The sequence below is a fragment of the Labeo rohita genome, chromosome 18, assembly GCF_022985175.1.
Source record: "Labeo rohita strain BAU-BD-2019 chromosome 18, IGBB_LRoh.1.0, whole genome shotgun sequence".
Lineage (NCBI taxonomy): Eukaryota > Metazoa > Chordata > Actinopteri > Cypriniformes > Cyprinidae > Labeo > Labeo rohita.
In genome coordinates, this window is record NC_066886.1 from 30,104,081 (window position 1) to 30,121,950 (window position 17,870).

The following is a 17,870-nucleotide window of genomic DNA, read 5'->3' on the forward strand; positions in this document are numbered from 1 at the left end:
AAGATGTGACAAGACTTTTGTCTAAGCAAAGTCTGACCTTTCTGTCCTAATTAAATAATTAAAAATGACGGCATGATAAGATTTTATTTTGGTAAAATAAGCGTAATCTAGAGGCCTTTGCCTTTCATGTAAGCCACTTCTGATTCCAAATGATCAACTAGAAGTCAAGTTATTATTTGTTGTTCCTACAACTTGGATAGGCGACAAGACCTTTGTCAGGGAATGTACATGCCAATATTCTGTTAAATTCATAGCGCCACCACCTGATAGCAGGAAGTTTGGAACATACTGACTTTGACATATTCCTTCTATATTTACCATATTAAATATTGCCCACCATTCGCTGTTTTCCTAAAGCCACCGGATGGTGGTGACCCCAGGTGCGAGTGCCTTTTCAACACTGTTTGCAGCTTTAAGTAAATTTGTATCACAGTTCTAATTCCTGTTTAATATCGCAATTCAAATTCCAAAATAGAATTTTAAAATTTGAAAGGCATTCTCAGTTCAGTTTAAAACTGCACATAATTCTGATATATATATATATATATATATATAACACTGAACTAAATGTAAAGAAATGTTAAAGTGCAAAGAATTCCATTCAAATTCAGGCTGAGGATGACTGGGGTAGTAGTGGTGCATTCGGCGGGTATGTTGGTAATATTCATTAAACACACACACACACACACACACACGCACACGCAGCGGCAGTAGGGCAACCCCCTGCATACTGAAGCTCTGCCCTGCTGCTGCTGTAGGGCTGGAACATTCCTGCTCTGACGAGCTGCTGAGCAATATGATCCCCTCTCTCTCTCCGTGTGTGTAGAAAAAGACAGTAGTAGTAGTAGGGAGAGAGTGAACGTGTGCAGGGAAAAGGGAAGACAGAGTGAAACAGTTAGACGAGCAGGGTTCACTTACTACGAACTTCACCGGGATCTGAAGGTTTGAGCACGTACTTTGACTCGGCGGCGTTTACGCGTCTGTACGTCTGGGACAGAAGGCGAGTGAAACGGCATATCGTTACCATTTTTTCCCGTTGTTTTGCACTTTGCGCCCGCGTCTAATGGAGGGCCCCGTGCGGATCTGCCATCAAGAGAATGTGTTTCGCTGCTAGTGTGTCCGGCTGCCCGCGGCTTTTGCCCTCCTGTAAAAGGTAAGAAACTTCGGAGAGTCTTCACCTACCGCCACGGACGTGCTGCGTGAAGAGCCTCTTCCGCTGAAAAGTGTAACAGTGTGAAAAGTTCATGTGTATTCACTTATTTTTCCTCCTGGAGACGCAGCTGTCCACACTGCAAACATCATACATGAGGGGAAAGTGTACATTTCCAAGTGTTTTGTTTTGTTCGGAAATGGATGAAAATCCTTTTTCCCCCTCAGACCAAAGTGTGCAGAAGGTTTAGATGTGAAAAAGCTTTACAACAAACTTCACTGTAAACTGTATAGATGTCAAGCGTAATGTAAAGTGCCAAGTGAAAAAGTTTTGTTTAGGCACACATAAACAACTCTTCCCCAAAATGTAAAGAGGGTAGAAACATATTAAATTGTTGAAATCAAATTTCAAGACTTAAAACAAACTAAAAGTGTTAAAGGGCGTATATACAAAATTATAAAGGATGCAGGAACAAAGTTTAAAGTGTATAAACAAAGTTAAAACGTTTTGGAAAGAGATTAAAGAGTTTCAAAGGAGCCTGAAGTGTAGAAACCAAGTTTTAGGAAAATGAAACGAGCTAAGTGTAAATGTAAAAGATTTTATGTTGGAACGCATAAACACCTCTTTTTTTCAAATGTAAAGTGTAGTATCTAGAGTCTGTTCCTGTGTAAAAGTGGCACTAAAAACCCTTTCTGTCCCATGAATGAAACCATTTCAGTTTTCTTTGAGACTGGGTTGACTTTAGTTTTTTTCTTTTTCTTCTGACAGTGACTTTAATCATAACTGGAACTGTATAAACACAACATGATGTTCCTGTTGGCCCTGGGGCCACTTGTAGAGTTTGTCTTAGTAAATATGAAAACATTAAACTACTGGACGAGTTTTCTTCTGTGACAAGTGTTTTGTTTGGATTGTTAGTCTGCTCATAAGCTCTTGAGGAAAGGTTTGGCTATTAAATGCATGTTCTTGTATGTAAATGCAACAATGAATTGGTGTGCATAATCACTTAACGTAACACTGTTTTTTTGTTGGCTTTCCTCTTAAGTGCCCAAGTTGACATCCACTTAGTGTAATTTATGTTTTTAATGGTACCTCTTGATTAACATGGAAAGAAGGTGATTTCTTTATCACCGTTGCAGTTTGATAAAAGCTATTTCTTGATAAAAAACAAACACCCCAATATGTATTAGTCAGACCCCAAACACTCAGCTCTTTGAAATGAGATACCTGTGAGACAGAACCCATGGGTTTTTGTTGTGGAAAACAAATAGCACTAGATTGAAAGACAATAAAACTGTAGAAATGTAACATAGAACCCTTCACAGATTAGAAAATGTGTTAGTAGTTGACTGACCGTTGAGTTCAAATTCATTATGTAGATAAATGTTTAAAGGGGTTTGAAAATATTCTCAATTGTAGATTAAAATATAGGTTAGTATTTGTAAAACTGTGCCAAAATTTAGTCATATTTTATAGTAATTGCTCTTCTCAGTGTTTGAACAGAGTCAAAGAGGTTTTTTTGCCTCTTGAAAAGATTGCCATTATTTAATGTAAAATAAATTAAGGAAATGTGTCTATTTGCATAAAAACCTCTCTTTTGAAAGATAAAACTCTCTGTATAATAACAAATTAATTCGTTTTAGATGTCTCATAATAACAGTGTACTTCAGAATAGATTAAGTCTATATTTCATAGGTTGACGTATCTTGGATCTGTTTATTTTAAATGCATAGGCTTGTAGATTATTTAAAAAAACGACTGCTTATTTGCATACTGATGTTTATGATTCCGGCAACAGATAGAGGTTTGTATCTGTGTATTGTTCCTCCTGTGGGCGTAATGACTCTTTTGATGTTCTGCTTCTAAAGAGGCGTAAATGGATGCCTACATGTGGCATGTGAGTGTCTTTTGTGTGATCAGAGAGGTTAGGACAACATGACTGCTGGGTAACAAAGCCCTCATGCTTTCTGCTCGGGAGAGAAAGAGACCGAGAGATCTCAAGATACCGGCACAATTAAAGTTTTAAAAAGTGCTCTCCAGGAAAAGGCAAGTTTAATAAATGAATATAAGACAGTGACTTTCTTCTCATTTTAATTTTAATCATTCAGAGCTTTTTACCACCCCATGCATTTAGCTGAAAATTGCTATGTAGTTAAGTTGCGGTCTCTTATGAGACGTGTGAAAGGCGTAGACAGAGGATGAGAGACTGTAGGACAGTGGAGTGAACTTTTATCATGTCTTTATTTTTATCCAGGCAGGAATGCTGAGCTTGGTCACGTATAATCCAGCTCGTTCTCTTTCACCTGTTGGCTCTCTCTGTCTCTCATTCTTCAGACGATCTTGTCAGAATAAAGTTTGGTGAGAAATACAACTGTGCTGATGGATTAAACATGCTTATCATCTCATCATAATCACTGCACAACAAAATCTCACTTTGCACAGTTGGAGCTGTCGAAATTGTTTCCTGTCGCTCTGGTTAGAGATAACAACAATGTTTAGAGTTCATAACCGCAAATGTATAGCATATATGCAGCTTGAGTTGTGTTTTAAATGCATTGCGGTGGTAGAAGCTTTCAGTTTTGTTGTTTTGGTCGTATTTCTGGTTTGTTGTCAAGTCACTGTGTAGTTCAGGATGTCTCTTTCTAATCTTTTGATGGCTCAGCTGTTTTCAAAACAGTAACTTTTCCAGTAACAGCTTTTTTCAAAAAGTATTGCTAGAGTGTGACAAACTGCCACATTAATGTTTATGTTATATTTAATTGCACACGTCGCTTTAGAACCGAGTGAGGGGTACATATGTAGCAGAGGAAATTTATTTTTTTCTGGGGAATCAGTTTGTACAGATGGTAATTTTCAGTTTGAATTCCTGCATTGTAAATGAGGTATATTTAATTATTTTTCTCTTTTTTACCCTCTGTTTTTTTATTGCAATAAAACTTTTTTATTGTGTTCTGTTTTTCAGTCATTTGTGACCCTGTACTGCAAAACCATAAGGGTCAATGTTTTGAAACAGAGATTTATACATCATCTGAAAGCTGAATGGAGAAGCTTTCCATAGGACAATATCTGGCAGAGATACAGAGAACTGTTCGAAAATCTGCAATCTGAGGGTGCAAAAAAATCTAAATATTGAGAAAATCGCCTTTAGAGTTGTCCAAATGTTCTTAGCAATGCATATTACTGATAAAAAAAGTAAGTGTTGATATATTTACGGTAAGAAAATGTACAAAATATCTTCATGGAACATGATCTTTACTTAATATCTAATGATTTTTGGCATAAAAGAAAAATCAATAATTCTGACCCATACAATGTATTTTTGGCTTTTGCAAAAAAAATATACCCGTGCCATTCGTATTATTTATCAGTGTAAAAACAGGATGAAACAAAGTTTCCTGACCTTTTCTTCCAGTGGCTTTGATCATTTGCTGATAGTGTTTATTAAGCTCCCACATCTCAGATGGGATCTCCATTTTCTGTCTGCTACTGGATTGTAATGATGCCCGTATGCTTCCACTGTTTCAAACAGACTTTTCTTACATAGGGGCTGCACTTAGAACGTGGAGGAGTTGACGTTCCAGAAAACATTACCCTGGATATTTTCGGTGAGGCTTTGGGCCACAGGCAGGCACCTTTAGAGAACCCACATTCAAGTCTCAATTTGTGATAGGTCCTGGAGGGGGGATCTACAAGGGAGCATTTCCTGTTAATTGATATCCTCTAGTTTCTAGGGTCACAACTTAGCATCTTTTTAGATAAATTGGATAGAGAAGTACTTATCTTCAATTGCTTTTGTTTCTCCATTTTCATGTTTGTGATCAAGCCCTCTTAGTTTCCCAATTAAATGACTTGATGACATTTTGTGATTGTAAAGTCGTGACCCATCAGTGTTCCTTCACTAATTACGAGCATTTATAAATCATTAGCAGGGCATCGGTTATCCAGTACAGACTGGAGCTAAACGCTGCAGTTCTATTTAGAGCGCTAGAATAATGTTTGGCCGCTTAAAGGGTTCTGGGTAATGATAAACACATGGGGCTGTTGAAAAGGTATGCTAAGTGGCCAATTTGAATGTAAGCATGTGTAATGATTCGGACCCAGTGATGGCCTTTCCAGTCATTCTGGTGGTCTGTCGTAGTTTGTCGCACTTTGTGGGTTGGAAACTCTGCTTTAGATCAATACATGGGCAAGCAAAAATCCTGTCTAAGTAGTAAGGACTGCGGTTGTTGTGAGAGATCAGTCTGGGGTGGAAGAGGCGAGCGAGTTATCGCAGAAGTGGATTGAGCAATTCAGATGAAGTTTTGTTCTATGTTTTAAAATTACATCTGTGTTTGTTTGGGCTGCGGGCGTTTACATAGAATGTAAATGCAAATTATAAGTGAGTGATGAATGTGTTTGAGTAGCTCTGAGCGACAGCCTAGGCGTGTTACCGTGGGAGACTTGAGCGAAAAAGAGAAAGTTGGAGAATCAGTGACGGGGCACTAAGGGTGTATTTAGGGAGTCATCCTCTGCCCTGCTTGTGCTGCCCAACAGATGTTAGGCAGCTTTCTTTTTACCCCCGCCCTGGGCAGAGAGGGATGAAAGTGATTTTGTAGGGCTGTGTGGTTTGAAGGTTTATTTAGCTTGGGGCTATGATCTTTGCTCTCAGCACCATTCCAAGATTAGCTATTGGCTGTAGATGGTGAGATGAAGTAATATAGCTTCACATTGGACTGGACAATGTTTTAAAAAATATTTTTAAATTTGTACTCAAAATACATTGTGTTGTGAATATACGGAAGATATTTAATACATTGCCCTGCTTTCATTCCGTGCAGACAGGACAGATGTGGTCATGCAATGTGGCAAGCATACCGTCATACTCCATACTTAATCGACCCCATTCTGATTAGAAGAACCACCAAACAAATTTGAGGTTTTTTTTTAATTGGGACCATGACGTCCAGCTTCGAACAGTATAAAGGATTTCATAGAGTTGGAAGATTTCATGATGGTACGTTACACATACCATAACTACAGTGATACTGAGTTGGTCCACCACCCGGAATAATTGCCTTTAATCCCTGAAGTCCAGGTCTCATTAGTTCGGGTTAGCTGACAGCCGTCGTCCTTCTGGAGTGCCGTAGGAACTGGAGAGGGATTACGGCTGGCTGCCAGAGCTTTGCTGTGATTTAGGGCCCTGGTAGTGGTGATGGATACCGTCCAGCAGTTATGTACATTGGGTAAATGGTATATCGCACAGGTTTTGTTTCTCGCTCAGCGTATCACGGCAAATTTTACTCTTAAAAAGATGATCCTAACACAATGGAATTCAATAGACGCCAAGGTCGTCTCCCACTGGTCTGAGACACCAATAAGAATTTATTTCTCGTGATTCATTACCCATCATACTTCTAATGTCAAAAACAAAAATGCATAATTAATTGGCATATGAGCCACTATCATAATATTTTCATCTCCAAGCTTGTCATTATCCCTTTGTGGCACTGCAAAGACAGAAATAAAAGAATTATAGCTTTTTTCAGGAGAGTAGAAGGTAAATGATGGGTACAGTCAGTTCTAATATTCTAGTTTTCAGTGCATTAAAGGAGAAGTCCACTTCCAAAACAAAGATTCACATATAATGTACTGACCCCCTTGTCATCCAAGATGTTCACGTTTTTCTTTCTTCAGTCGTCGTAAAGAAATTGTTTTTTGGACTGATATGGTGCCCCGATTTTGAACTTCTATTGAACTTTTATTGAGAATAAAAAGTATTTAAATTTTTTTTTTTTTTTAATGAAAATAACCGATTGTTTCGCTAGATAAGACCCTTCTTCCTCGGCTGGGGTCGTTTACAACTGCAACAACATTTTGGAAGTTCAAAATCCGGGCACAATATCAGTCCGTTATATAAAGAAAAATGCTGAAATGTTTTCCTCAAAAAAACATAATTTCTTTACTACTGAAGAAAGAAAGACATCTTGGATGACAATGGGGTGAGTAGATTATATGTGAATCTTTGTTTTGGAAGTGGACTTCTCCTTTAAAGATGTGCTTTGACTCGTGTATGTGTTAACAGCACTATTTTGCACAAAGTTTATTCATGTGTTAGGTGTTGACATTTACTGGATAAATCACCAAAAAAATGAAATTTCTTTAATTATTTACTCACCCTCAAGTTGTTCCAAACCTGTTTCTGGTCCCTACTTACTTCCATATGTGAAGCAAAACTAGAAACGGTTTTGTTTTCCACATTCTTCAAGTTTTTCTTTTGTGTTTAGCAAAAAGAAATTCATATTCGCTTGGACATAACTTTGATTTTTGGGTAAACTATTATGCAATTATGCAAATTCTGTTTCATTGTCTGTTGTAGGTCTATGACTAAACGTGTTTCATTGAGGAATGAGTATATATTTACTTTAATATAATCTTATTTTAGTAGGTTGTTGAGTTTATGCGAGATTTGAGATTTTTGTGTCGGCTGTCCCAAATGTTGTTGCCACAAAATTTCAAAAGGAACTTCTGTTTTTTTTGTTTTTTTTTTGGTGGAGAAACTTCAAGTATTTTTGTAAATTCGTGTGTCAGGTATTAGCTAATGTATAATCCCCAGTGAGCTTGTTTTTACTTAAGAGTTGGGCTTATAACCCGAAGGTCGCTGGTTCAATTCCCGCACCGGCAGGAACTGAAGATGGAGGTGTGTGTGAGTGTGTTCATTTCTTACTGCTGTGTCTGTGCACTTGGATGGGTTAAATGCAGAGCACCAATTTTGGGTCACTATACTTGACAATACATCATAATTATTGAGAAGACAAATTACTCAGAATGTTTTTTTTTAATGAAATTATGCACACTTAGCTGTTGTTGGTTAAATAAACCCATACGGCTTTCTCAATATATGGAACAATTAGAAAATCCTTGCCTGGGGTAATGTTTGAGGTGAACTTCTGAACTTTACACATTGCTGACAGTTCCCGCTTTTAAAAAAGACAGGGGAGCCCTGACCCTTAGCAGATTGTAGGAGGGGTTTTCTGCATCCTCAGCACCTTCCTGTTTCAAGATTCATTGCTCTGAGACTTCCTGAACTGAACCTTCTTCACCAGATCCTGTTCTAAGTTCAGCTTCAAGAGTAGCCTGAACTCTTCCTTGTATCTTTTTTTTCCTTTTTTCTACTTTAGTACCAGCCCAGCCACACCACAGCATTCTATTTCAAACACTGTAGCCCATAAGCGACATCTGACATGGGTTTTTGCCATAGCCCAGTGCCCAAGCCAGGCAACTGATCAGCAGGACTATATTAAGGCAAAAGCAGCCACCACTGACTCCCCCCTTGCTCCTGACAAACAGACTGTTTGTTTGGAAGGGCTGCATAACTGGTGGATCAGAGCCTGAGGCGCTGTGGGTACTACTACTGTGAGGCCTGTGGTTGTAAGTGCCATTTTGAGCCTCGCAATGCGGGAAGAGGCAGCCCCTCTGGGGAGCGAAGTTAAACGGTCATTTATAGAGTCTTTTTCAACTGCTTGAGGAAACAGGAATTAATTACAAGGGTAAGCCCAAAGAAAGCCCTGCATTGTTACGCCTCTGACCCATCTCTTTAGAACAACCCAGATTAGATTAAGATACAGGATGGGAGATACATAATATTTATGATTCTCAGACAAACAAGCTTCCTGGTCTTTGACTGTAAAACCTCATCCATTGGTGCTCTGAATGAGGCCTTTTATAAGCTTTCCCCATCGGTTGAATCCAGTGTGCAGCCACTCTCCTTCAAGTGCGAATGTAGTGAATGCAAGCTGTGTTGTTGTTGTTGTTGTTGTTGTTGTTGTTGTTGTTATTATTATTATCATTATTATTATTATTATTATTATTACTATTTTGACATTTTATTAAGGTTATGTTGGTCTTGGCACTGTCTGATGCCACTGTTTAGAATCTGGTCACAGAACGGCTGAAGCCTGCGCGTGACGTAGATTTCAGCTATCTGACATGAAGCCAGTGATAGCAATTCAGACAAGCACATTTGTTGAACTCACACCACACAATTTGTTTTGTTATTTTGGAAGCACTGGAAAACATGACCTCTTGGCTTGCAGAGGGCTACAAGACAAGACAGATAAACATTTAGACAACCTAAATAGATTCAGTCAGAGGCAGTGTTTGGAGTGGATATTTATTTCAGAGCCCTCAAGCTTGTACATACAAGGCAGAGAAGTGGCCTTATGTTTTTGGGGGGTTTTCAACACACTCAGAAAGTATAATTCAGCCTTCACAGCCTCTTACATCTTGTTTGTTTTTGTTCTTTGAGGCTAATTTTTCAATTTGAGAAAACCCAGTGGTTGAAGAGGCACAGCATTATACCCTTAAACTAGTCAAATATTCACAATGAATCCTTTTACCTTTAATTTTTTTTCTTGGTTGAGTTTGTAACTACACATCTAGTTATGAATTTTATCTCTTACACTCTTGGTTTTTTGGCCAGCATGAATGTTGGAGTGGTGTACTTGGTCTTCATTATTTGCCAGTGATGATTTCAAGCCCTGCTGTCATCTTGTTTTTGTTTTGTGCATGCTTTGAATCGCAGCTTCTAATATATGTCTCTGCCCTGTAAGTGCTTTTGGTCGAAGGCCAAAGACCTATCTGCGGGATACTGAGCAGGACCTGTTGTGTAGCTGTATGTCCAGCTTAGTTGCCATGGTGACAGAGAGGTGATGGAATCCAGGAGGGCGAGGGAGGACTGAATCTGAGCTGAAGCAAAGAGAGAGAGAGAGTGAGCAAAGATATGCAGACAGTAGATGGAAAACCTCTAGCTGCCTCCAACTTTTCTGCAGCCTATCAAAAACTGGAGTCTGTCTTTAAATTTGCAAGACTTTTAAAGAGCACCTGGACGGAACGGGGAAGAGTCAACATTTAAAACGTGCATTTCCTACACAAGCACCAAAGCTCAATGTGTATGGAACATGTGCATTCAACTAGGCCATGGCTCTGACATGTTACTGTTTTCTCAGGTCAAAGCTTTTGGAATTTGAGTGCTTGTCATCTACCGGAGAAGTCATCCAATGCTCTGCCGATTCTAACCCCCACACATACACACTTGTTCTCATCCTCCACTGCTTGGCTGATGAATCAGACAGTCTTGGCACAGCCTGCCTATCAACGTTGTCTCTCAGCACACCCTCTGGGCAGACAGAACCGCTGTCTCTCCTGTCTGTAACATTCCTCCTCTCCATTAGAATTACCCTTCCTGTGTGCAAACGTCCCCTCGAGGATTCTGAGTAGCTGTGAACTCAGCTGGAAGGATATTCCGTAGCTCCCACAATACTGTGGGTGTTGTTAGTTATGCGTGTTGCTTTTCCGCAGTTTTGACTGTGGCCTTGTGCGGCGGGATACCCTGAGATCCATTTCCAGTGTCCGAGACGACCCTATTGAGTTTCAGTCCTCTGTCTAATCCCTGTTGTTGAAAACCTTGGGAAACTGCCCCCTTACCTCTGCACCCCTCCTCTGTCACCACCTCCTCCTCCTATTCCCAGGCAAACAAGACGCCACAGAACAAACTCCAATTAAGAGGGTTCTTCTGTACTGTACTGGGGCTAAGGGTCTCCCTCCCACCCCGTCTCACCGGGCGATCTGTGTGTGGAGTGTTTGTGACCAGGGCCAAGCTGCCCGGGGCAGGAATTAGCACTGTCTCCCTGGTCTGAGGCCTGGCACTCATGGGAAGGAGGCGGAGGTAGACCGGGTTGTTTCTGCTGAGAACCCCCCGGGAGGAGAGAGGCGGGAAGGAGATGTGTGTGTTCTTGGTAAACATTGCTTTGTTAGAGGTGACTGTCTGATCCCTGGGGCCTCTGTTCTCATTCCTGTCTCCTCCCCTCCTATCTTTCCTTTCACTGTTAACCACGCCATGGTCGTCCAGGCTGTGCCCCATCATCCCACGAGCATCTCACCCCGGGGCTGCCTGCACTATGTAGACTCTGATACGATTTCCTGTCAACAGAGACAAGCTGCGTTTTACAGCTGGGGGAGGCCGGTCCTGGGAAGTAGCATCAAACTCCTGATGTAATGCCTCTTCACACACATGCATACTCACGCACTCTTACACCAAATTAGAGCTGTTGAAGGTTAACCTCTGGTTGCCCTTTCTTTGGCATTGCAGCCTTCTGAATGCTGATAAGCGCTGCCTAACTGCAGTTTGATTCCCATCTCTGTTCATGGTAAAAGAAAAGAGCAAATGATCCCTTTTTAATGCTTAGTACCTTACAGATGTCTCTGACTCTCTCTCTCTCCTGTTCCTCTTCCTCCCTCTCTTTTTAATAATGTCTGCTCCCTTTAATCACTGCTCAGTTCAGAGGCCCAGTATTTCCATTCATTAGTCCCATCTGCATGGCCTGGAGCTGCCCTCATTCCTGCCACTTGGACCAATAGTAGTCTGTTATATCCCCACTCGGGTCATCTGTACTGGTCCTTGGTTCCCACCCTCTCTTCCAATCTCTTAGTCCTTCTCCCTATCCTGATCTGTCTTGGTTTCCAGACCTCTCTGATTGCACCAAGTCAAGACATTGTACTGTCAGTTGACTGGGAGGATTACAAGCAAGGTTCACAAAGTATGAATTTGTCTGTCAGGCATTATCTGGGGAAACGAGCCAAGGTTTGGCAAGTATTCACCTCCTGATGAATCCTTTTCTTTCCCACTGGCACTCCCTTCCTTATAGTCTCCTGCCTCCTGTTCTTTTGGCTTTCTCTCACTTTTGATGGGCTTACTTCTTTCAGTTCCACCTCTCTCACTGTGTCTTTGTCATATTTTTCTTTTTATTTTATTTTTGTAACCTTTGTACCTCTTTGTTGTCTCCTTCACCTCTCTCTCTGTGGAATGTGTGGAGAGCAGCTCCTCTCAGCATTTGTGGGGGGCGAGTGTAGACAGGTTCAGGATATGGCAGGAGTATCAACTTTACCACACAGGGTCAGATCAGACTATCAGAACAGATATTTACTTACTCTTCTGCTCCTCCTCCTGGTTTTGTCTTCTGTTCTGTTTTTCATTCTCTTTCTTCTTATGGTGCCACTTATATTTCTGCCTCTGTGTGTGCCCTGTTTTTGGTTATTTTCTACATCTCTAATGACCATAGCCATACAACTGCTCAATTGTCTGTTTAATAAGACAAGCATTTGCTTTTATTTTGTGAATCTTTCTCTGCTAGGTTTGTTTGTTTTTAACCTGTGAAGTTCAAGCCTCCACATTTGTACCAGTTGTGACCTGTTCTTTCTATAACCCTGTGGTTTTTTTTTGTCTGTGTTTACTCAGTATGACAGGGATTTGGGCAGAGGGCAGATGACACTTCAAGCACTGCCTGCAGAAAAAGACTCATTCTCATTCACACCTTTTTTATAGGACTGCAGGTGCCACTTGCCACCCCCTTTACACACACATATACACACACACATACCTAGGGGCTTGTCAGACTGTTTATTTTCCTTGCTGTCATCCTGTGTTATTTTCTGCTTACACTGCATTCATCTTTCTGCAAGATTGCCCCAGCATTCCAATGCCAGCATTCCATGTTATTGCAGAGGCTATGTGTCACATACAGATATGAGGGTATCAGAGACATCTTTACTTTCAGCAAGGATACTCTGTACAGCACATGAGTTAATGATTGGAATAGTCTTGGTAAAACGGCAGAAGTTTTCATTTTTAAGGATGGGTGCTCTTAGACACCCCAAGGAATCTTGTCTTCCTTCCCTGCACTTTGGCAGGATCTCAGGTTTGACCCTGGACTTACTCCCTCATTCCTGAGAGAAAACAGTAAGGAAAAACAGTTCTTACTCTGACAACTGATAAGGTGAGATTTATGATCATCAACTGCCTGTGGGTTTGTTGGACTGCTGTTAGATCAAGCTTTTTGGAAGCCTTTCAGAAAAACACTCAGTGTGTGTGAATCTTCTCTTCTGGCTTTAGAAAGTCTTCAGTCTAGCTTGTAAATGTAAAAACAGAATGGAGAGAGGCATGTAGGAGATGTCTTCCACAACGTTTGCAGACTCTGGAGTAGCACAGTGGCCAAAGATCTGTCCCTGTAAATCAAACACCCCTACTGACCAGCATATGTTGTTTTGGGATGGGATGCTGTGGTGCTAGCGTCCCCATCAGGCTTCATAACTAGCTTAAGTTAAAACTTTTGTCTAGGGTTTGTTGGAGAACAGAATGCTCTTGCCCACTAGATAGGGTTGCTGGAAAATCCAGCCAAATGTATTGCCTAATGAAAGATGGATAAGGTTTCTAGTTGGTTAATGCTGGACATTGGCTGTTTTAGGCAGGTTCTTTCAGTAAAGAATGGATGGCCAAGAATAAAGCTTTTCAGTCATAGGTTCAATAACTGCATTAGCAAGCATTCTTGCATGAGTCACCGGTAGTACAGTGATGTTACATCAACCGAGGCACTGTCAGGTTAATGTTTGTAATTCTCTCAGTTTGTTAGCCCTTTGCTTCTTTCTGTACTGTTTTCTCTTTGTCCATAATCTTCTCTTTTGATGTGGCCTTTATGATATAGGCCTTCTGCAGGTATAGGGGACTTCCTTTCCTTTCTGCTATCAGACATGTCTCAGCACTCCGCTACCCGCTCTGTCTCTCTCTATACTTATATCTCTTTTATTGAAGGCTCTAGACTGCTCCAATTCCCTGCTGTCTCTCTTGCCTGCATATAGTAGTAGCTGCCTGTCTCTCTCTCTCTGATGGAGGACAGCAGATATCCTGCAATGTGTCTCTCTGCCCTGAGCCTATCACATACAGGCGGATGTCAAAAGAAAGGCACAGAGATAAAACACAGGAATGATGCTTGTGTTTCCTCGTCATGCCAGATCTGTTGCAGAGATAGCAAGACTTGCAGCGTCACTCCTCACACCAGATATCTTGATCCAGGGTTATGCCCTCCCCTCCAAGGGTACAAACCATCACCTTCTATGTGCACACGGGGCAATGTTGCCCATTTTTGTCTGCATGTTTCATTCAAGGCTGTTGTTATTGTTGTAATTATATATTATTATTCTGGGAGTGAGAAGATTGTTTCCACTGATGGCATAGGGGCACTGCATGGGGCTTGTTGGGACTCGTGGACAAGACACGTTACCCTTAGAATCCTTGGGCTGACGAACCGTGTTTTCAAAAATGTGTAGATTTATTAAAGGCCCATCTGCCTTGCTCCCTCCTTGCATGTTGTGCTTGCCAAGTGCAGACCCTTTTATCACCCTGTTTTTTGGGGTGACCCCAAAGGGGTGGGGCCACAACTGCCAGACACCCGCTGACTTTCTGCTCTCTGTTGACCCTTGACATTTGGGTTTAGAGGGGGCGTAAGCAGGAGGCTGGGAGAGTTTATTATTTCCTGTGTTTCCTACTTCGTCTTCCTCTGAGTGGTCCCGCAGGGGGCGGGGGAGATGATATGTATGCATGTGCATGTTTGATGCTGGCAAAGAGTGTTTTTAGGTCTCAATGCAGCTGAAATGAATGATGGGATAATAAATTCTTTCAGAATGCAACTATTTATTTTTACGTCCAGCGCTCATCTAAAGGTGTTGTGGGTAGTTGATTGTACGGTTGCTAATATGCTCTTGTTTTAGCACAATGTTGTGATATATGCATTGCAATGATTGCTAGGGCATTTTTTTTAGGTGAATTCTAGGGTGTTGTGAATCCACTCTCAGTTTGGTCTCACGATGTTCATCAAACTGCTAAAGAAAAAAGAAGAAAGTATTAGTATGTTTGAATGTGAGTACATTTGAGCGTGTGTGTCCTGTCACAGACTTGTTCAGCTTTAGTGGTCTCACCCAGACGTAACCTCTTTAATTTGACCCAGTCGAGTGGCCTGTCCTTTGGGTTGATGTTGGGCCGGGCACAGAGCCCCATGGCACCCACAGTGTGAATATCACAGCTGGGCGGCCATTGTCTGTCAGCCCCCGGCCCAAACTACACTCACAGAGCAGGAGCCTGTGATCAAAGGCCCTCCGGATTAACGCAGCCCAGATACAGAGGACTGGCGCTAGGGGAGGGATGGGTTCAAAAGCAAGGAGGAATGCTCCTAATTACGATCCTTTCACTCTCTTCCGTGTCTCACCCTTTGGGTGCTCCCCTTGTCTTTCTTTAAGGGCGTTTGTGACTGTGTGTGAGTGTGTGAACGCCATGTGCAGGCTCTTCAGGCTACAGTGAGTCTGTGAGAAAGCAGTGCACTGTGACAGGATAGTGATATTAAGAGTAGACCACAAGCAGACTCTCGAATGCAGTCCGTCGGAGACGGGCAGAAATGAAGGGGGCAAAGAGAGCAAGGGAGTAGAAGGATTGTAGGTTGAGGGTGGGTGAGGGGGTGTAGAAGTTCAGGAATTTCTGTTTCACCAGAGAAGCGCTCTGTGGGAATGGGTCGTAGATCAGCAGAAAGAAATTTCTCTTAGGGGGACGGCTGTGCAAGATCAAGGCGAGTAAAAGGGATGTGTACTAAAGGTTGAAAGAATTGTTTTGGATTAACTGTGAAATGTTATGTTTAGTAATTCCTACAAGATGAACTTCTCAACCAGCTACAGATAAAAAATATGAAAACAGTGCTTCTCAGTATCTGTAGAAAGTGTATGTATGTACTTTTGTTATTGGTGCTTGTTGAGGCACTCCAACTCCGAACAAACTCCTAAATATTAAACTTCCCTGCATACCTTATTCTGTGTCGTTTGTGTGCTATAGACCAGTTTGGAGTAGACGTCAATGTTACGTCACTTGCAGCTGTGCGCACATTGTGGTGGCAGAAAAACACTGGTAACAAGTGGAGGGAAACGGGTAAAACCCCTGCGATAAGAAAAAATATTGTTGTGCCTGTGGATGTCAGAATCGGAATGCAAATTCTTTTTATAGAATACTAACATTTAAACAGACAGGCTAATGGATGAAACCTGCTATAATTACCCCACTTTCAAAGCATAAATTTTATTTAAACAATGGGTCTACATAATATTCACATATGCAGTTCATAGCATTATAATGCTATTTAAACCTATAACATTTTATGTAGCATTTTCCTATTTTGTCTCGCAATTCTGACTCTTTTTCTTGCAAATGCAAGTTTATATCTCCTAGTTCAGACTTTACAACTCGAGTCAACTCAACAATAGAAAGTTTGTCAGTTCTGGGGGACAAAAACAGAAGTGTGGGAATAAACTCGTATAAATTTGGAGGCGAGGAGAAAAGAGAGAATGATGAGAATTGTGAGATAAAATTTCGGAATTGCGAACGCCAGAATTTTGAAATATTAACTCAGATTTAACTTTTTTTATTCTTTTATTTAATGGCTTCCATAAGCTGCTACACGGAAATTGGTCTATAGTGTATTGAATGCTGCGTGCATTTGGGTGGCTTTTTGAGGGGAAATATGCTGTGACCTTTCAAAGTAGTTTGTGTGTGGTTTTATCATTGCATAATAATATATGAGCTAAAAACAAATCATAATGATTTGACCAAAATATTGTAGAGACACCATATCAACCACTTAGTGATGCACTTAAATCACTCAAAACAATTGTAATTTTAGCCTATATGCACATTATTTCAGCTTCTGATAGCATTGTTTCTGATAGCAATCGCTCTTTGACAAATTTGACTGTATTTAAATACACTTTACTTTAAATTATGAAGAGTTCTGCAGCGTTTCCTCCACAAACAACACAAAATATGTAGCAAGAGTGTCGACATTTCATGTTTTGCATGCAATAGCTTTTGTTGTGATTACTGTTGCATGAACCATGCCACTGACCATGTTCAGTCTTGTTTTGCCCATGACAGTTTTTAATGTTTCTGAATTGTTTTTATGTGTTTCAGGTGTGCAGTCTGTGTGGAGGGGGTGTGTGTGAGGCCCCAGGTTAGTGCACAGAGGTGAAACAGCGTCATGGAGGACAGTGGCCTGAGATTATTGTCCGCTGTGCTGTGCGTCTGCCATACCCTGCTCCTCAACTGCCCATGTTAGTAACACTTAAAAAACATTGGAATTGAAATGCTAACAGAGAAATGACATGCAATGATCCAAGCTAATCTTCTCAGCAAGCTGGAGGAGGAATATTTATGGATTATGGTCTGTTGATCTCTTTCAATTCTTTTCCCCATGTCTCTCTCCTTTAGCCGTCCTGTCTCTCTCTTTTCGTGTGGAGCCTCTGTCTGTGGTACAGAAGCAGGGTGGTGCAGTCCACCTGCGTTGCACAGTACGTCCAACCACCGCCAGAATCAGCTGGCTGTTTCAGGGTCAACTGCTAGACCCTAGCCACCAGTCTGGAGTGGAACTTAGTCCAGGCTCCCTCTCGCTTTCATCTCTCCAACCGGCTCTCACGGGCTCCTACCAGTGCTTGGCTCAGTCCGAGAAAGGCTCCATCATCAGCCGGCACGCACGAGTGCGCATTGCAGGTAGGCACATTTGATCACACGCATTCTATGCGGACAAATACACTTTCAGCGCAGCTGTAAGAACAACACTCTTACAAAAATCCACTTCAAAGAGGTCGCTGGAGAAGAAAGACAGGAAGTGTCAGAAGGCGGATTTCTCGAGCCATTAACACTGTTAGAATGGCCAACCGTAGATGAGTGTTGGAGGGGAAGGAAATGGTTCTTTCTTTTCAGTCTGGCACTTATCCAGACACCTCTTCAGCAGTATCCTTAATGAGCTTGGGGGCTTCCTGTGTCGCACCGAGAGCTGATGCCGGGAAGGGCGCCCTATTGGATGCAAACCCCTCGGCG

The 17,870-nt window shown here is 41.4% G+C and overlaps 1 protein-coding gene across 1 annotated transcript in view; it reads left to right on the forward strand.

Annotated features, from left to right (window-relative positions):
• Positions 1–742: 742 nt before the first annotated feature.
• Positions 743–17,870, forward strand: part of cdon (cell adhesion associated, oncogene regulated) — a 44,183-nt gene continuing 27,055 nt past the window's right edge. The window contains exons 1-3 of the mRNA XM_051135267.1: positions 743–1,153; positions 16,965–17,104; positions 17,262–17,540. Coding sequence (XP_050991224.1) covers positions 17,032–17,104; positions 17,262–17,540 — 352 coding nt within the window. The 5' untranslated portion in view covers positions 743–1,153; positions 16,965–17,031. The remainder of the gene's footprint in view (positions 1,154–16,964; positions 17,105–17,261; positions 17,541–17,870) is intronic.